We start from the raw sequence: 19,188 nt of genomic DNA, 5'->3' as shown, positions 1-19,188 counted from the left end.
CAAGGCCCCACAGCTAGGAACTGAAATCCTTTGCTGAACCAAATGAAGTAAAATTTTGGTGTGACATTTGAAGCGACATTGCTAGGTCTCAAATCCAAATTTGTAGTGATATAGCAGTGGGCCAGAATTTGCGACCAGTCCTTGAAAACCAACATTATGAAAAGAGGAAGACTGAAAGAAAGCTAGGGCCAGATCTCTGAAAAGAGATACAGAAATAATCAAAATTTAATTTGGACAGTACATCTTTCCACAGACACAGGATCGAAAGCAGAGAAAGGGAAGGGTGACAATTCTGTAACATTGCCACTTGTGTACAGCAATCAAGGAACACAATTACTAGGTGATACATCTGACAGCCAACCAAGCACCACGTCAGAGTAATCACTACACACTTCTGTCATTAACCTTTCCATGTTGTTACCTAAATCTAGATTCTAGTTAATAGAATTGATATTATTATTTTTGCATGCAAAAAATATGTCATTAAATATGTCATACGATGCATCCTCAGAATGCATGCTTGGCACTGTTTCTTAGTGAAAGCTTTGTTCTAAACCTTCTACTCTCTTACAGGAAGAATACAATTTTACAGAAACAATTATAGCAATTAATTATTTGCAGTTTCCAAGAGAAATGTTGACTTTAGTGCACTTGGATACAATTAGGCAAATTTATCAACTGACCCTGAATTTCATAGTTTGCATTCTTACTAAGGAAAATCAACTAGTTTTCTCCATGCTATTAAGCTAATGATTTGTTCTTCTGCCATGTATGCACCATGGGAAAAATAAAACACTTAGCAATTGTACCATTTGCCCCTAGAATAACCTTTCTTCAGACTAGTTAATATTACAGACATGTGATGACCATGTCAGAGCAGTCAACCTTCTCCCCTTCATATTTCAAAGTGACTTGCCAAAGATGCCAGAATGAGATTAGAAAAATATTTATTGCTCTGTTGGATGTGGCTCAAGATCTCTCTTTGCTGGTAGGGTTACCATGATTATTTTTTACCTTACAACAGTTTTTAGAAGGTAGCAGAGAGAGTAGTTACTCACGTTCTCCTTGTCAGGAATCCCTAAAGGAGGAAAAAGAGACAGAGAGAGGCCATGAATTGCATGATCAACCCGTAAAATGGAACTGAAATCCTTTGCTGAACCAAACCAAGTAAAATTTTAGTGTTTTAAATTTGTGTTTCCATAAAAACTTACATAGTGAGACTAAAATAAATCAATGAATCAGGAGCAGGGTTATGAGCCCAGACAACAAAACCCATGCTTATTTTGTTTCTCTATGTGCTTTACTTCCCCAGTGGTAAAAATCCATCACTGATTCATTCACACCATGTAAGCAACTAATGCCACTGACTTAGGCACCAGAACACTCAGAATTTGGGACAGACACATCAACTCTTAAGTTGCACATATTTTATTTTTACATAGCAAACCACTTCACACTGCTCCAGTGATTTATTTTTTATTTTTATTGTTTTGTCATATGACAGGCAAATACTCCAGTGATGTAAACGTAGGAGCAAGAAACACAGAAAACCTACTGGAAAACAACTTCCATTTTGAGCAAAGCAAACTCCTACTGCCTCCAAGTCAGGTCTGAGCATGGCAGTGGCTATTTCCAGGGGTATCTCAGTATTCCTAGCTAAAAAGTTAATTCTTCATCCATTTACTCATTTGTTCATTCATTTGCAAACATTTGATGGTATCTACTACAGCTGGCCCTATTCCATTTCACTTCCTTTGGGGCTGCTCCCCTGACCAGCACTGTCAGGTTGACCACACTGGAAGAGTCACAGCTCCAGCAGAGCCTGATGTGCACAGCACAGCAGACACAAGTGGCTTTATATTGAAGAGAGAGAAGCACAGGTTGTTTTTATGTGTGGCTTGCACCTAGCTTTCAACAAGTGAAGCAGTATGAGGTGGTTTGCAATGTGAAAATACAGTGTGTCTACATTCTGAGCAAAGAGGACATTCTGTTTACACAAGGGGCCACCTGGAATTGACAATGTTAGCATTAAAAGAACTGAGTGCCCATCCTAATAAGCAGCAGCACAGTATGCAGGAGGGGTAAGGATGGAAAGGACTATTTGGAAACATTCCCTCTTTAAAGCTTTGGCCACCCCCCCAACGGAGATAGCACCAGGACATAAAAGCTCAGCCAGGAAGCAAGGGACAGAGTTGTTCTCTGAAAGAGAGTAATAGGTATCTTTGCCATCACTTCCCGGATCTGTCAGAAGGAGGTAGGATGGCCTAGTGTCAGCACTCGGAAACTCATCTGGAATCATCCATCCATTCATCCACCCATCCATCCATCCAACATCCATTTGAAAGAACTAGAGTTGACAGCATGAGGTGTCTGGGATGTAACTGAAGCTTACTCTCTAGGAGGTTCAATAAGATAAATATGTAATTGCACAAATCACCATATATGATTGGTTAAAAATTAGGCTTTCTGTAGAGAAATAATACTGAAAGGGTGATTTGAGGCCATGCAGGAATTAGATAGTTGGGCTAAGGCATTAATAGCCTTGGAGTCTCACCTTCCATGGCAGGCTATGGACAATCATGAAAAGGTTTTGAGTGACATGAGGAGGGGAAGGAGACTGTTCAAAACTAAAAGATGGTGAAGACACAAACACCAGGTGCAATGGCCTGGTCTTTGACTGGACTCCAGTTTGAGCAATCAGGGAAAAGGGAATCCAGTTGGGGGAACTATAATATGGACTGGGTGGTGGATGTTATTAAGAAAAGGCATGCCAGTCAACAGGTGTGATAATGGTGCTGTGGTTATACATAGAAAAGTTTTTATTTTCAAAAATGTCTGCTGAAGTATTTGGGGTGAAATGTCTGTATGTGACTAGAAGAAGGAGCTATGACAAAATGTTACTATTAAACTACATATTACTAATAAGAAATAAAATCATATTTAAGCACTAAAATATTCATTAAATCGAAGTGAGTAAAATAAGGGTGTTAACTGTGCCATTCTTTCCACTTTCCATATGCTTGAAATTTTTCATAATAAAAAGTAAAAAAAAAACCCAAAAAGTTCTGCGGCAATCAGAACTTGGTCTACCAGCACCCATGGTAGACCAAGGGTGAGACAGTGAAGGTTCAGAGCCAGTTGAGTCGTCTCTGCCCAGCCCAGGAGGACAGACTGTGAGTGCTGCAAAGGAGTGAGGGCAGGACGCGTGAATGGACTCAGTGGTGGGGACGGGAGAGGTGTCCATGGTGCGTGCAGTGTAGAGCCCGGTGTGGGACAAAGGCAGAGTTGTTGGACATGGGCCTTGCAGGTGGCAGACATGGTTTTGCAGGACCCAGTATATGTTGTTCCCTTATGGACATTTTGAGGTTGAGGGGCAGCAGGCCATGTGGGCAGAGAGAGAACCAGCAGTCACTGGGAAAGTTGGGCTGCCCCTTGGAGGAATCAAACAGGATTTTGGCTCAAAAAGTATTTGTGTCAGCTGTAGGAAAAGGAAGGAAAGTATGGAGAAGAGAAAAACAGCCATGACTAGACTCTTAGCAAATATCTAAACTTTGCGGGGAGGGGAAGAAGGACCTATGAAACAGTCAACAATGCCAGTGGCTGGAGAGATCTGAGAAAACCAGCATGGTGCAGGGGCGCCCTGGGCACCAAGGGAGGAGGGAGTCTGACCGTGGACCGTCTTATTCAAATCAGAAAGGGTGGGGAACGGGAACGATTGGGTCTGGTTATTGGTTGGTCACTGGTGACATTAGAGTGGTTTATTCAAGAAGTATGGGTGCAGAAGCCAGACCTTGAGGGGTTCAAGAATGACTAGGGGTGAGAAAATGATAGCTAACACCACCTGGGTGCTTACGATATGCCCGACACCCTTTCAAACACTTGGCATGTTTTGATTCATTTAATCCCCACAACAATCCCATGAGGAAACTGAGGCACAGAGAGACTAAGGGATTGCCTGAGGTCTTACAGTCAGAAGACAGCCCCGCTGGGATTTCAACTCAGGTGCTCCTAACTAGCCACTTATACCTGGTTCAGCCAGGAGAGAAAAAACCAAGAACAGAGGAGGAAAGGAAAGAAAGACCTGTCCCTCCTGCCCCCTACCCAGCCCTACCATGGGACAGTAGAAGTCGCTAAGGGGAGAGAGGGCTGAGGCTGCACAGAACACATGAAACAGGACAGGAGAGTGAGGATGCTCACTTGAGATCTTGGTCAAGCGGGGAAAAACTTGTCCACCTGCAGAGTGGCAAGTCTGGGAGGGAGGACGGGAACTTGCTGCTGGCTCAAGCACTACAGCTCCAAAGACCCTTGTTACACGTACACTGGTGAGAGCTTAATAAACAGACTCACAGATGCCCAGAGCAACTCCCAGCAATGGTAACTAACGCGTGCTAAACATGCCTCCGACATGCATGAACGATAAACAGACTCAGAGGACACAAGGTGTCTTTGAGTCCAGTGGGCACCTCCTAGAAAAGAGTCTCACAGAAAAAAATTTATTTCCTTTTATGACCAGCCAGAGACTCGTCTCTGTCAAAGGCCTGAATTTTTAAAACTGAATTTGTTTAATGTCTACAACATACTGTTTTGATATACACATACCCAGTGAAATTATTACTACGGTTAAGCAAATTAATCTGTCACCTTCCACAGTCGTGTGTGTGTGTGTGTGTGTGTGTGTGTGTGTGTGGTAAGAGCACCTAAACTGTACAAAGGCCTGGAATTTGAAGAGGCCATGGTTTAAGAAGATTAAATAAACAACTCACACTGCTTCTCTCCTTGACCAACACAGTGAAAATACGCAAGAGGAAGGGCTCTCAGGTATGTGGATGTGACCAAGACAAAAACAGTTCCTGAATCCCATTTTTATTTTTTTTTTTATTTATTTTTTTTTTTGTATAGCCTGAGCAGCTGAATTGAATCCCATTTTTAAAAGGGCACAGAAGCACAGAAACTGGATTTCACTATAAAATGAAGGCATTTTGAGAAAGTATTCTAAGCAAGCTGAAAGTCCAGCTGGCACCAGAGCCTACGTACCTCCCTTTATCAGCTAAGACCACACAGTAATACTATATTAACCGTTTCTTTAAAAATACCCTAAGTGTGGGCTGGCAGGTTTGTTTATCCACAAAAGTCTGGAGACTACTCCGTCAAGCTGGTGTAGGACATATTTTTTGTCACATGAAAACACACACCACACGACAAATTTTTAGATACAAAATGTTCACATTTTCCACTTACTGTCATTGTTAGAGCCTGTTTCCATAACACCATAAGGAGGAGCCAGAAGTCCTGCCATATACTGTCGGTATTTCTGAAAGACAAGATTGTAAACTCAACACATAGATATTTACTTGCTTTGAGCATCCATTTATTTACATGTTAAAAAGCAGAAACGTTGGGTGTCAGGAAGCATCTGAGCCTTGTATTTATAGAGCCCTCAAACGTGCTCTCTAGGGTCTGTGGCATAAAATAAAGACGTTGTGCTCTAAAGAGGTCTTCCTGAATACGCCTGAATGCGCCAGGCCCCCACCCCGCCTGGGGGCAGGAGGTCTCTCTCAGCCCGCTCATTTATGTACTTGTGGCTGACTGAATTGGGTGGGCTTTTCACCCTCCTCCACCCCTGCTCCCCTCTCCACCCCTGCAAACACATGCTCGGCTTTTTGCAGAGGGAAAAGGCACTTGGTTTCTATAGACACAGATACAGATACATGTGCTGCCTTCTTAATAGGTGAATGGCACTGAATCAGCTTCTTTCAAAGCAAAAAGACATGCATCTCGAGAAAAATGTCTGTTTTGAAAGAAGCTGATTCGCTTCCATTTACCTACTTCCTTTTACACTGTACACCTGCCTGCTATGTGACCTCCAAAGAACTTTTGGTATGTGTCAAATAAAATAGTCTGGCTTAATTTAGAACTATTTGGATTCCCCTGAATTGTATAAACCTGGCTTTGGGGCCAGGCATGCTCTAAGACCTGGGGCCCAGGAGCCCCAGGAGCCTGTGCTGTTAGGGAAGAAGAAGGCTTGGTGAGCACAAAGCAATCTAGAGCAGCTAGCTAGGGAGGAGAGACATGGACAAAGAATGGAAAATGAGGACTAGCCACCCTCTCTTCTCAGGTAATAAATACAGCCTCCTCCCCTCTCAGAATGGAAGCTGGGCCATTTTACTTATTGCACAGTGTCATGTATATTTATGGCTTATAATTATGATGACACACCAATGTTAAACAGCATCAAAAGAGCCACAGCGTGCTCGTGGGTTACACAAACGTCAGCAGAAAAGGCTTCATCTGTAGCAATGGGCAGCTGGCGACACGCAGCATTCAGGCAACCATCTGGCCCATTTGGTAGATGTGAATGGCGTTTGTAATGTCACATTGACGCTTTCTCAAAAGCGCCTTCTTCTCGTCAAGATGTGACTAGCTTTTTCGAAAAATATTTTTTTCTTCTCATTCTGAGGCAACTATACTAACACCTGCATGCCAGCATTAAAACCATGATTTTCTTTGCCTCTGAGCAAACTAATCACTCAAACGTACCCGCAGGACCCATGTATCACCCTGCATTCTTGATATCTCCTTTGATAATTTCCCAATCCCGATTCTCTTCTTTCTTATGACACCATCTACTCTTCTTCTTCATGAGAGCACACTCATTAAGCACATTTCTGGGCATCATGTTATTCTGGACAATAAATAAACCAAGCTCAAAGAGAGCAGATGAGGACTGGGTGTGTTCTAAGCTTTTGTGATCCCCCTGTAGCCTTTTGGGTTAATCTTCTTATCGTTAGCAACTCCCTAAGAGGCTCCTATAAGAAATAGTTCAGGTTAAAGGGGCCGTTTTACTTTGCTTAGAGATGTTGCCTTCATGTGACAGATGTTCTTTGTCTCAGGCACCTCAATGTCAACCCTCATGAACTTCACAGAAGCATCTTCTTGATTCCTGGATGAATGGGACTTTACCTCCTTCAAACCCTGTAGCCCCTGGCCTGTTGCTCTCTCGTGGAACACATCATCAGGGCCAACGCTCGTGGGAACAGAGAATAGAGTGGCCCTTTGGGGAGGAGCATGCAGACTGGACTTCAGGACATGTGTGTATTGAGCACTGACTGTGTGCAGAGAACCTAGGCAGAGAACAAGCAGACAGGGTCTCTTGCACTTGTGAAGACTCTATTTTCTGCAACATGGGGCACTATGTCTTCCACATAATATGAAGTTGATACTTAACTGTTGAATTTCTAAATTTTTTCTAGAAAATTCCAAACAAATATAAAAATAGAATGCCACATAATCCACATCCAAATTCAATAATTATTAACCTATGACCAATATTATTTCATCTCAACATCTATCTACTCACCCATTCCAGCATTATTTTGAAGCAAACCCCAGCTACTATATCATTTAAACCATATATATTTCAGTAGGAATCTCTAAAAGATAATGACTTCTTTTTTTCAAACAAAACCACAATACCAATATCATAGCTAAGAAATGTAACAACTTCATAATATTCAGTTGATGGTCAAACTTCTAATTGTTTCATTCATATCATCATTGAATTAAAATTAAAAATAGTTTAATTAAAGAACATTGGTTACAGTATAACAGCTTTTGTTACAGGAGAGATTACAAAAACAGGGTTGAAATATTTATACTTGTAAATGAGAAGTCAATCTTTTAAAATTAATGGAGTACTTTTTAATAAACATTCACTGAAGCTGGGAAATTTATTTCTTATATAGCACTCTGCAAAGTACCCTATATTAATTAGGATAAAAAGAGCTAACTAGAATAAAACCGATATCAAAAAATTGGGATTCCTAAATTATTTACATATTGCTTGATCTTTGCACAGCATTTCATCTTCCAAGCACAAGTTCAAAAAAGTCTATAAAAGAAAATACCACATGGAAAGAAGCCAAACCTTATTTATAACAGAAAAGCATATCAAAACTATAGTGCAATATCATTTTTACCTGGCAAAATTTGGCAAAGTTTCGAAAAGTTTGCTAATACCCTGTTGATGAGAATGGAGAAGACAGGTTCTCTCATATATTGCTTATGGGAGTATAAAATGATACAACCTCAGTGCAAGGCAATTTGGATCTAACCACTTTTAAAATGCATATTTCCTTTGACTGAGCTAGGACCCTCCCTTAGAGGGCAGTTGTAGGGCCTTCTGAAATACCTGAATACCTATGCAAACATGTGTACCTGTTTGTAATAGCAAACAACAACAAACTGTAAGTAACCCAAATATTCATAAGGACATTCTTCCTGATAAGTAGATTATGGTGAGTTATCTTTTTTTTTTTAATTTCAGGATATTATGAGGGTACAAACATTTTGGTTACAAGTTATGCCTTTGTCTTGCCCTAGCCAGGGCTAGAGGCATGCCCTTCCCCCGTACAGTGAGCACTGCATCCATCAGTTGTGAGTTTACCCACCCCCACACCCCCATCTGACCGACACCCAATGAAAAGTGCCCCCATGCGAGCACCTTAGTGTTCATCAGTTAGTACCAATTTGATGGTGAGTACATGTGGTGCTTATTTTTCCATTCTTGTGATATCTCACTTCAAAGGATGAGCTCAAGCTCTACCCAGGATAATATAAGAGGTGCTAGATCAAGATTATGGTGAATTATTTCTTGATAAATAGATGATGTTGGAATAGTATGCAGCCATGCAAAAGAATGAAGCAGCACTATCCATGTAAATATGAAATGATCTCCACAATTTACTTTTAAATTTTAAAAAAGCAAACCACAGCATTGTATGTATAGTATTTCACCATTTTGTGGGGATAAAAAGATAGATGTTTGTGTTTGTGAATATATATAAAGATTTGTAAATGCATAGACTATCTCTGGATAGATACACATAAAGTAGTAACAAGAGTTGCTTCTGGAAAAGTGATCTGGTGGCTGAGGGTCAAGTGGGAAAGAGACTTAGTTTTCACTGTTTATCCGCTAGAACTTTTGACTTTTGTACCTTGGGACTCTAGAACAGCTAATGTTCTTCTCTATTTCACATGTACTATTGAACTTCTGTACTAGATTTCATTTGAAGGAAGGATTCTACCTACTAAAACAGTAAACAAAACAAAAAAGTCACACAAACAATAAAAACCAAAACAATTATTAAAAGAAGGAAGGAAGGAAGGAAGAAAAATAAAAGGCCATATATGAGTGCTCTGGTCAACTATCCCAGCTAATCCCGGCCTTCGAGTCGTCCCAGCCCAGAAACCAACATGTGAGGAGGAAGCCCCAGAGGAACCCAGCCCCCATCTAGTCAAGTCTCCTCCAGCCATTCGAGCCACCTTGGCCATTCAGGTATTCCCAGAGGAGGCTTCAAATATCATGGAGCAAAGTCAAGTTTTCCCACTGCACCCTGTTCAATTTCCTGACCCGACCCATACAATCTGCAGGCGTAACAAAGTGGTGGTTGGTACGTGGCACTGAGTTTGGCACAGTTTGTTACACAGCAGCAGATAACTACAGCAGGATTTGGCATCTGAAAGTGAGGCGGTGTTGTAACTAAATCTAACATGTGTGGTGTTAATTTCGGGATTAGAGGTGCCAGGTGGAAGGAAGCCTGACAGGGCTGGGGGGACCCGATGAGGGTTTACGGAAGAGCGAGGGAGATACCAATGGAAGAGGAAGGGCGTGGACCCTTGTGTCGTGGTGGAAAGTTTAGCAAAACCGACACCTGCAGTAATGTGGAAAATGGAAAATGGACCTAATGAACTGGTGGGTCTGGCAAAGGAGATTTCCAGGCAGAAAGTGCCAACTGTTTTCTTCCAGCTAGCAGAAGACACAGATACAGACAGATAAGCTGACACAGGAGTCGTTTAGTTTGCAATCATCATTTAGGGTAAATACAAATTAGGGTCCAGGACTTGTAACGTTCAAAAATAAAGCTGTTTCTCATCTCCAACCTCTCTCAGCAAAAGACGTTCAAAGTAAGAAAGGGTTCTTGTGACAAAGATCAAATGTAGGGTGCTGGCAGGCAAACAGAGCCTCAGAGTACAGAGGCCAAGAGTGAGACAGTTAAACCCTTTTGTAAGACTTCTGAAAGATTTAAGGTGGTGCTTCATAGGTTATTTTAGATAGACAAAAGGCTTCTAAAGAATCTTAAGGATGTTGTATCACAGTAACTTCAAGAAGGGTTCAAAGTAGAGAAAAGGCTTATGCAAAGATACATGTGGGTTTGGCTTTTGTCCAGTGGAGTGGATTATAAATTGATACATAAGAAACCCACCAAGGTTTTAAACAAATTACACTATGTTGGACTGAAAGAGACAGAGACAGATCATACTAAAAAAAAAAAAGAAAACAATCTTTGGACCCCTGAAGTTCCTTGAGTAGGAAGCAGGCTGAGAAAACTTAATCAGCTGCAACACAGACTACTTTTTATGAAAAGCAGATAAGATGCAGGGCAGAACTAAAAGCTCAGCAGGCAGAACCAGGAGCCACAGAAAACAACTCCCAGGGAGTAGAACTGGCTCTTAATCAAGGCACTGATGCCAGTTGCCCAGCTGAACTTCAGAACTGCTAAGGACTGGTGACTGTTATGTGACACTCATTGCAACGCCACTCCACCTTGTTGAATGGGAGTGTCTGTTGCAGTTTCCGGGTCCCCTATCCCCACTTTTTGTTGGGTGTGGGGCCACACGACTTGTCTCTTCCTGATTCACAGGTCTCAGACCGAGGAGAAGCATCCTCAGGGAACTGTACCTGAGAAGCAGCATCCAAGGTGCCCAATGCACATCTAGACCCGATTTAGCTGACAAGTTGATGCCATAACAGGAAAAGACTTTGGGAGTCTCAGGAAAGGAGACAGTGTATTTTGGATGTGGGAGAGGTGTGAACTGTTATGGCCAGACAGTGGACAGAGGCAGACTGTATTTTCTAAAAGTGACCACAACACTATTTCTCCTCCCACTTGCTTTCCTGAAATGTGACCCTCTCTTCCCTTCATCAAAAGGGAGCATCCAACTCCCCTCCCTTTGAACTTGGGCTGACCTTCATGACTGTCTCGTAAGCAATAGAATGCAGCGGATGTGATGCTGTGTGACTTCCCAGGCCAGATCTGCAGGAGCCTTGCAGCTTCTGCCTGGGTCTCTGGGAGCACTTGCTCTCCTGATGCTCTTTCTTGGGCTGCAGCCCCTCAGAGGCCATCTGCCACGCTGTGAGAAGCCCCAGCTGCATGCAGAGGCCACACAGAGGTGCTCTGGCCAGCAGTCCGCCTGAGCCCAGCTTCTGACACCTCCAAATGATTCCAGCTCCCAGGGCCTCAAATCAACTCCAGCCACCCAAGTTTTCCCAGCTGAGGCCAAGGCAGTGTGGAGCAGAGACAAGTCATCCCTCCGTGCCCTTTTGGAAGTTCTTGGACAATCCATTTGTGTAATGAAATAGTGGTTAGGGGCAGGCATGGTGGCTCATACCTGTAATCCCAGCACTTTGGGAGGCTGAGGCAGGAGGATTGCTTGAGGCCAGGAGTTTGAGACCAGCCTGGCAACATAGCAAAACTCCACCTCTACAAAATATTTTTAAAAAATAAGCCAGGCATGGTGGCGCAGGCTTGTAGCCCCAGCTGCTTGAGAGGCTGAGGCAGGAGGATTGTCTGAGCCCAGACGTTTGAGGTTGCAGTGAGCTATGATGATACCCACACTCTATCTAGCCTAGTGACAGAGTGAGATCCCATCTCAAAAAAAAAAAAAGAAAAGAAACAAAAAAAATGCTGGTTGTTTTACATCACTGGATTTGGTGTGGTTTTTTAGACAACAAAAGATAAAAAGAACACCCTATCAAAGATTAAATGTGTACAATTTAAAGTTCTGGCTTCTACAATGAACAGGCCAGGCTGAAATAGTCTCTTGGAATATTAACGAGCCACCTTTAACAGGGCTGCTGTAGAATCGGTGGTGCTCCAGGTGAGGTGCAAACACGGCTTGTGTTTCTAGGATGTGGTGCAGAAACTGCCTAGGGGGGCCCTGGAGAAGGAAGGGGTATAGACATGCCAGGTTTGCGCAGTGACAAATGCTAAACCAGATGCTGCTATGTCTAGGTGGCCTGGAATAGATGAGGGCCAAGGGCACAGTTTTTGGGGGTCCAAGCCTGGAGCCCCCTTGGGATCAGCTGCTGTGTCTGTCTGGCCAGGTTCTGACCTGGCGGGGTCTGCCTGTGGCAGTGTCACATCACTCATCAGAGAGTGGCAGTGGCAGGGGGTCAGGAGAGCAGGGGAATGATCAGACAGTCTTCCACCTTAGATTAACATGCAGAGGTGGGGTGATCCCTTCCGACTATAAAATCCTCCACAGGTAGGGCGATCTGGGGAGTTAGATACTGGGCAGCCTTCATAATAGGGCTTATGCTCAAGTGATGAGCTGAAAAATAAGAGAGATGATAATATCAGTAAGCATAGACTGTGGAGCAGTTTGTATCTTCAAAGAGGTTAAAACTCACTGCACCTTTTCTGAAACATAGAATAGAACTAAAGGGAATTAGCAAGCCAGGCTGAGCAACACCCACACATGTAAATCAGCACAGGTCAGCCTGGGGTCAGCCCGGCTTCTTTATGGCAGTCACTCAATGTCACCGCCACGCCTTCAACACTCCCGCTGCTGAGGTGTGCTGTGGCCTGGGCTGAGCGCTCTGACAATGACCTCTTTGGGGCCATGGGGGACCTCCCCCTGAAAACCCTTCCGCTAGATCCCAACACATTCTGACACCTCAATAGCTTGAACGGTGGCACTCAGTCTTTTTTTCAAATCACCATATGCACACGGGACAGAGCTATGCCTTTAGCTCAAGTACTCAGACGGTAGCAAATTAGTAGAGATAAGCCAACAGTGAGGGAAAGAAAAGACTAGAACACGGAATCAGTGCTTTGAGGGGAGCAAGCAATGATAAGCACTAGTGTTAGCACCAAACTCCTGGACTGTGGCCTTCAGGATGGGAGCCTCCTGTGTGACACCCGAGACAGCTCAGGTTATTCTGTCACAGAGGCATTCTGTTTGTGTCCAGAGAAGCTTCTGCAAGGCCCTCTCTAGGGTGTTGGGGTGGGTGCACAGCAGACCACCAGGTTGGATGTAGTTCTGGGTCACTCCGGTTAGTGAGCCCACCCTGCCACGGCGCTGGGGCAGAACACGGAGGCCCCTGCTGAGAACTCGTGAACACCCCACTTCCCAGCCTTTCAGGACCTCTGAGGGCAGAGAGGAAATCAGTTACACAAATGACAAGAAAACCACCAGGGCCTTCTAGGGTCCTAGGAGCATTTCACAGGATTGGTTCTCAGGCTTTCCTCCTGGCTTTGCCACTAACCAGTTGGGTCAACACAGACAAGTCCTTCAAGCTCTCTCGATTCAGTCTCATCAGTGAAATGGGTGCTTTGAATTAGATCTCGCCTGCAGACCCCGGAATTCTCCGGGGGTCCTCGGGCAAGGGCACCCCACACAAGCATGGCCTTCAGTCCATATGGCAACTAGAGTGTCTCACTCTTATCTGTTTTATAGATCAGAGTGCCAAGGGCTGTTTCATTTGAAAAATGACTTTGGTTTCTAAAAAAATATATCAATGAAAGTTTGCAAACCACAAGTTGAACTAATCTCTAAACTTCCAACCAGAAAGATGTCACTCAAAGATCTCCATGAAGAATCAACAGAGACCAATTTAGGATCTGTCTAGGAAATGTTAAGGACTCTCCTTTTTGTTAAGAAGACTACCATGGTTGTGGACTGGCCAAGGGGCAGTTTGCTCTGTAACTGGAAGGTTTAGCGACAACACTGGTACTAGGAATTTAAGTGAGATGCACCACAGTGCAGTGCTGACCTTCTCAAACTGAGATGTGCAGACACCCAGGGTGGCACCCGGCAGGGCAGAAAGGGATATGGGAAGAATAAACAGAAGCTCTTCCTGGAGCTTAAATTTTATTCTATGTCAAGTAGTTTAAAGGATTATTTTTATACTTTTGTATTATGGAGTAGAAAGCTAAATTTGCATAAATATTAAAGATTAAAGCATGAGACTTCAAAGAAATTCTGAGCTGGCTGCTGGCTACTTCTAGCTACAAAGGGTCTAGACCCCAGGCATTATGTATTGATTTCCTCTGCGTTCGGGAACTTCAGTGGAAAAAACCAAGAACCTCTGATGTTATGGGAAGCGTGCAGACGTTGGAATCACACAAGACCGGGGTCTTAATTCTGATTCCACCACACGCTACCTGTGTGAACTTGTAACTTACTGGCCATGGTCTCCTGGGTGGGGAAAGTGGGATAACAACACCCATCTTTGGGGACCATTGTGAGGATGGGAAATAAAATCTGTAACAGTGCCCAGCACCTATTAGGCACTTAATAAATGGTTGCTGATAATAATAACAACAACAATAATAATAATGCTGGTAACTATAATAACAAACACAGGATTAAGTAGGCTGACCAGAGTATATTTGATGATATTTTTCAACCAGCTTTGGGAAAGAACATTTTCTGTATTGTGACCTCACATGACTGAGGCTGTTCATGTGCGCACAGCATAAAGACCCGCAATACACCCATTGATCCATCTGCTAAATGGGGCTGTGGAACAATAAGAATTTACATAAGATGCTTTCTTAAATGATTTTACAATATACTACCTCTTTTCTCTCCACATGGTAAAATGGTCCAAGGAGAAAGCGACATGTTCCAAAGTGATGGAGAAAGGGAGAGCACGAGAGAGAAAGCCCAGAAATAGCTCAATAAAATAAACATAAGTAAAACCTTCCAACCTGAATCAGAGCTGTTTCTTATTAACAGAACGCCTTAAAAATTAATTTGTAAATTACAATTTGCCAGTTTTTAAAGCCAAGTCAGTGCCCGTGGCTCAGGACAGAGGGAAGAGGGAGGGAGTAAGAAGTGGCAGGGGAACAGGACAGAAAGAGAGGGAGGATGTCCTCAGGGTAGTGAGGCCAGACGCCTGTCCCCACATCAAGCTGTAGATGTGTGACCAACTATACTGTTTTCTAGAAAGAGACAGAAGATGACATTCTCAGAAAGGTTAAAACCTGGTCCGCCTCTCAGTCAATTAATTGCCCCAAGGCCACTGAGGAATCTGGCCGGAAGGCTGGCAGAGCCACCACCAGACTGAGGTGGGGTAGGAGTATGTCCCCGTCTGCTCTACAGGCCCTGAGTCCTGGCCTGGGGCTGCTCCCGCCCAGGGGGAGGGGGCACTTTTTCTCATGTGCACAAGGGCTCCATAGGGACCAGAGGTAGCCCAGGAGCTGGCATACAAAAGTCGGTGGCATTTGCTGGGGGAGGAGACATAATAGAGTCCTATTACTCTCTGAGAGGCAACTCAGTTTGCAAAGCAGGACTCAGAGAAGAAAAGGAGGCTGACAGCTTGAACCTGAGCTGGGCCATCTATGACTCGAGAAGACAGGGGCCTGGCAGGGCAGGACTCCCTATCCTGGAGGTCAAGGCCTTCCTGGCACTCTGCGAGATCTTTTCTGGGTGTTCTCCAAGCTGCTGCCCACTGCCAAGGCCTGTCCAGGCTGCCAGCAGGAGCCTCCACCAGGGAGGCCTGCACGACTCGTGACTGTCACCATATTCCTGCCTGGCCAGCAGCAGCCAGGCAGAGACCACCGAGCTTTGAGCACACCCCTTCCTTGCCCTCCCCCTGCCCCTGAGCGACCATCATGCTGTAGGGAGAACATCAGTAGCTCCATAGGGGTACATAGCTGAGCCCCCAGGCTGGGATAATCAGCACTGGAAAAGCATTAAAACCAGGAAGCCATGAGGATGATTGACAGTATTGCTGCCAACACCCAGGGGGAGGGGCACGTGCTCAGAACAAGAGTACACAGTGAGCAAGACCCAGGACTGGGAACGGATAGCAGAGGACTGTCTGGAGACGTGGGGACATCTCATAAAGTCCCATTCATTAGGTTGTACTAGGTTCTCCCAGTATACTAAAGTTCAGATCATAAAATGTCATGGCAAGAAACAGGTCCTCTGTACTTTCTCCAGAGCATCGTGATTTGACAGTAGAATAGCTTCGAAGAGCTATTCGAAGAGGCCTCCTTTTCTGTTTCTTGGAGAGAGTTCTTTCACGACCTCTACATGATGTGAAAATGGATGTGACACATTGCTCTAAAATCCCAGAGAGCTGGAGAATTCTTAAACACATGAGTAGTAGAAAAGAAGGTAAAAAGCAAAGCAGTCATAAATGGAAACCTGCAAGTGGAAGTTTTCTGTTTATCCATTTGAAGCCACATGTGCTGCTTTTCCTACAATAGGCCACTGGCTGGACTGCATTTACCTCTTATGCCTAGTTATTCTGTTTCCCTGTTTCTTGATTTCTATAGCATCGGCATAATAGAGCAAAAAGAAAATCGCCAATTTTTCAGTAATGTTTACTGACATCCTTTGGCCCTATTATAGATATTTCTAAGTGGAGGCAAAATTCTGCTTGCTAACTCATGCCCATTCTTAATCACGGCCAACCTGCTGAGAAAGGTAGTCTGGAGTGTGATCATCATACTGCAGCGCTAGTAGAAGACGCCTGCCAAGTGAGACTCACTTAGGAATCCTAGACTAAAGCACAGCTAGGATGATGCTACACGAAAGCAAATAAAGTCGCTGAGAAAACCACGTGGTAGAAATGCTCTCTCTCTCCTAGTGGCTTGTGAAGTTGCCCAAGATTCTGACCAATAGGCCCCTCATGTACTATCCCGTGAAAGCAGAAATATTACTTGTGAGCAACAGTAGTTTAATCAAGTCTCACTCTGTCATTGAGAGTAGTTACTTCACCTTGAAGTAACTGGAGAATAATAATACACAGTCATCTAGTCAGTCAACAAACACTGACTGCAAGTCGGGTTCAGTGGTGACAAAAGACGCATGGTGAAGCCCGCACAGGCCTTGCGGTCCAGTGATGGGGGGCAGCCATTCACACGTGACCATGCAGATGACTCTATCAGAGCAAGGGGGCTAGGTGCTAGAAGGGAAAAAGTACAGGGTGCTTTGAAAACATGATCAGGTGGTGAAAGGTGGGGCATTTAGATCTGGGAGGCAGGGAAATGACATTGAATCTGAGGCCCCGTGGTAAGGGGCTGGGAGGAGGGAGAAAGAGCCTTCAAGGGAGAAAGGGAGCAGGTTGGGTGTTAAGGGACAGAGAAGGCCGGGATGGTGGAGGGTGAGGCCAAGGGGAATCAGGGAGGGTGGAGAAGGGGGTGAGGCCTCCTCACGCAGGGTCCAGGACAGGTGAGGTCTCACAGGTCACAGTAGGGATGCCCATTATTCTACGACAGGAAGCATTTAAAGTGGAGAAGTGACAAGAACAGATTGGTGTTTTCAAAAGACCATTCTGGCTGCTGCGTGGAGAATGGTTTTCATGGAAAAACAAGGAAGGTATAGTGTGCTGAAGGGGAGGGCAGGCCTGGATGGGGCCTGACGTGGGGAAAAGGAGGAGGAAAGAGGAAAGGAAGTGGTGTCTAGGCTAGGGGGGAGATAAAGATGCTTCATATCTAAAAGCAGAGGTGAAACAATCTCCAACTACTTACTGTTAACAACATTAAAACCTCCGATTTCTCGATGAAGCGCACTCAACATATCTGTGCTTTTAATATGACTAAAAGGTTCAAAGATTCAGGGGGCTCACTGGGCTGAGTGTAATTTTAGTTAGTGCACCTCTGCATAGTCAAGTAATTAATTAGCCATGAGCTTCTCTTAGAGAAACTCAAATCAAGAGCAAGACACACACAGTAGGTCAATGCTACTTAATTGGAAGGCATCAAATAATCTGCTCCGGAGCTGCTGCTGCGTAGTAAATCCTTATCCCCCTCGTTACATTAAGTCTACACCTACTACCGTCCATCTAACAGATGAAATGGGACTGCGAAGGGTGAAAAAAATAGCTGTTGCCGCTTTGTTTAAGGAAAAGCAGTTGATTGACATTTTATTTAACCACATTGGTCTTCAAAGGGTGATGGGCAGTCTGTAGAGTCATCTGAATAGAAACTGACTTACAAAGCCTTGCTCTTTTAAAATTAACAGTAGTATAGGTAATACAAAACAGGAAAACGTGGAAATTCCAAAAACACGCTTACATATTGATAATACAGGATTAGGATGCATTGATCATTTAAACACCTAAAATAAAGGATCACTGTACAGAAAGGAATAGCCCACGACTGTCAGCCCACTGGCGCAGACTGTCACATCTTGTGTTTGCTTCCTTACTCTACAGTGCACGGCTTCAGGGGTGGCAGCTGGGGCAGAGGGACCAGAGACAGACTCAGGGGGGTGGGAAGACTTTGCTGGTTCGGACAGACAGCAGAATTTCACATGTAGAAGCATCCCTTTAGTTTCTGGCTTTGTCACTCAAAATGCAAAACCCTGAGGCATGGACACTCTGCATTTCTCAGGTTATTTTCTGACCAGTTTTTCTAAAAGCATTTGTACATAACTCACCTGTCCTGCCGCCTTAACTCTGATCCTACCTATTAACCCCCGGGGTGGGGCATACAGTTTCCGCATGTTTTCCCAGCTCCTGCCATCTCCACACATATTGGTTGCTGGAAGGTAAACTATAGAAGGACAGTGACTTTCATCTGTTGTGCACACTCAACACCCCAGAGCACGCTACTTCTTAGCTTCAGTCATTCTTCACCTTTAGGGACTTTCTACTTTGATTCCTTCCAAGCTGTGGCAGATTTTCCACCAACACGTGTTGTGTGTGCCTGCTTTCCTCCTTCCCCTCCGAGATCAGTGTGTCTCTTACTGCCACTCCAAGTTCCCACGAACAGCCTTGAAACATCCTTGTCGATCTCAACCGATACTGGATATATCTAGGAAATCAACATAATATAGTTCCGTGTGGTCTGGGAAGCTCCTGTTTATCATGGAATATTGCACCCCTTCAGTGGATCCGCCCTTCGAGTGGATCCTGGTGTCTGTCGTCTCTCTGCTCTAGATAATCAGAACTCTGTTTTTTCTGCAGGGTGTGTCCTTCTGGGCCTCACCCAGGGCCCATACTTTCTAATTTTCCTCTCTATCATCAAATAACAAACTGGACCTCACTTCTCCTACTGGCACTAGGAGTGTCAATAATGAAAGCAGTGCTTTAGCCATTCTGGAAATTAGTGTGGAAGAGAACCTTAGGGTGCCGCATGTCCCAGGGGATGGGGGCGGGAGAACAGGCAA

General features: G+C 44.3%; 1 protein-coding gene across 5 annotated transcripts in view; it reads right to left on the bottom strand.

The window, feature by feature from the left end:
* The window catches only part of RAPGEF4 (Rap guanine nucleotide exchange factor 4), a 286,204-nt gene that overhangs the window by 120,054 nt on the left and 146,962 nt on the right, over positions 1-19,188 (bottom strand). For all 5 annotated transcript variants that reach the window (XM_012781949.3, XM_012781950.3, XM_012781951.3 and 2 more), the window contains 2 exons: positions 5,239-5,311; positions 1,059-1,078 (listed from right to left, as the gene is read on the bottom strand). In XM_012781949.3, coding sequence (XP_012637403.1) covers positions 1,059-1,078; positions 5,239-5,311 — 93 coding nt within the window. The remainder of the gene's footprint in view (positions 1-1,058; positions 1,079-5,238; positions 5,312-19,188) is intronic.

The sequence above is a fragment of the Microcebus murinus genome, chromosome 8 (assembly GCF_040939455.1).
Source record: "Microcebus murinus isolate Inina chromosome 8, M.murinus_Inina_mat1.0, whole genome shotgun sequence".
NCBI lineage: Eukaryota > Metazoa > Chordata > Mammalia > Primates > Cheirogaleidae > Microcebus > Microcebus murinus.
The sequence above is the reverse complement of the archived record's forward strand: the minus strand, read 5'-3'. Positions and strand labels throughout refer to the sequence as shown.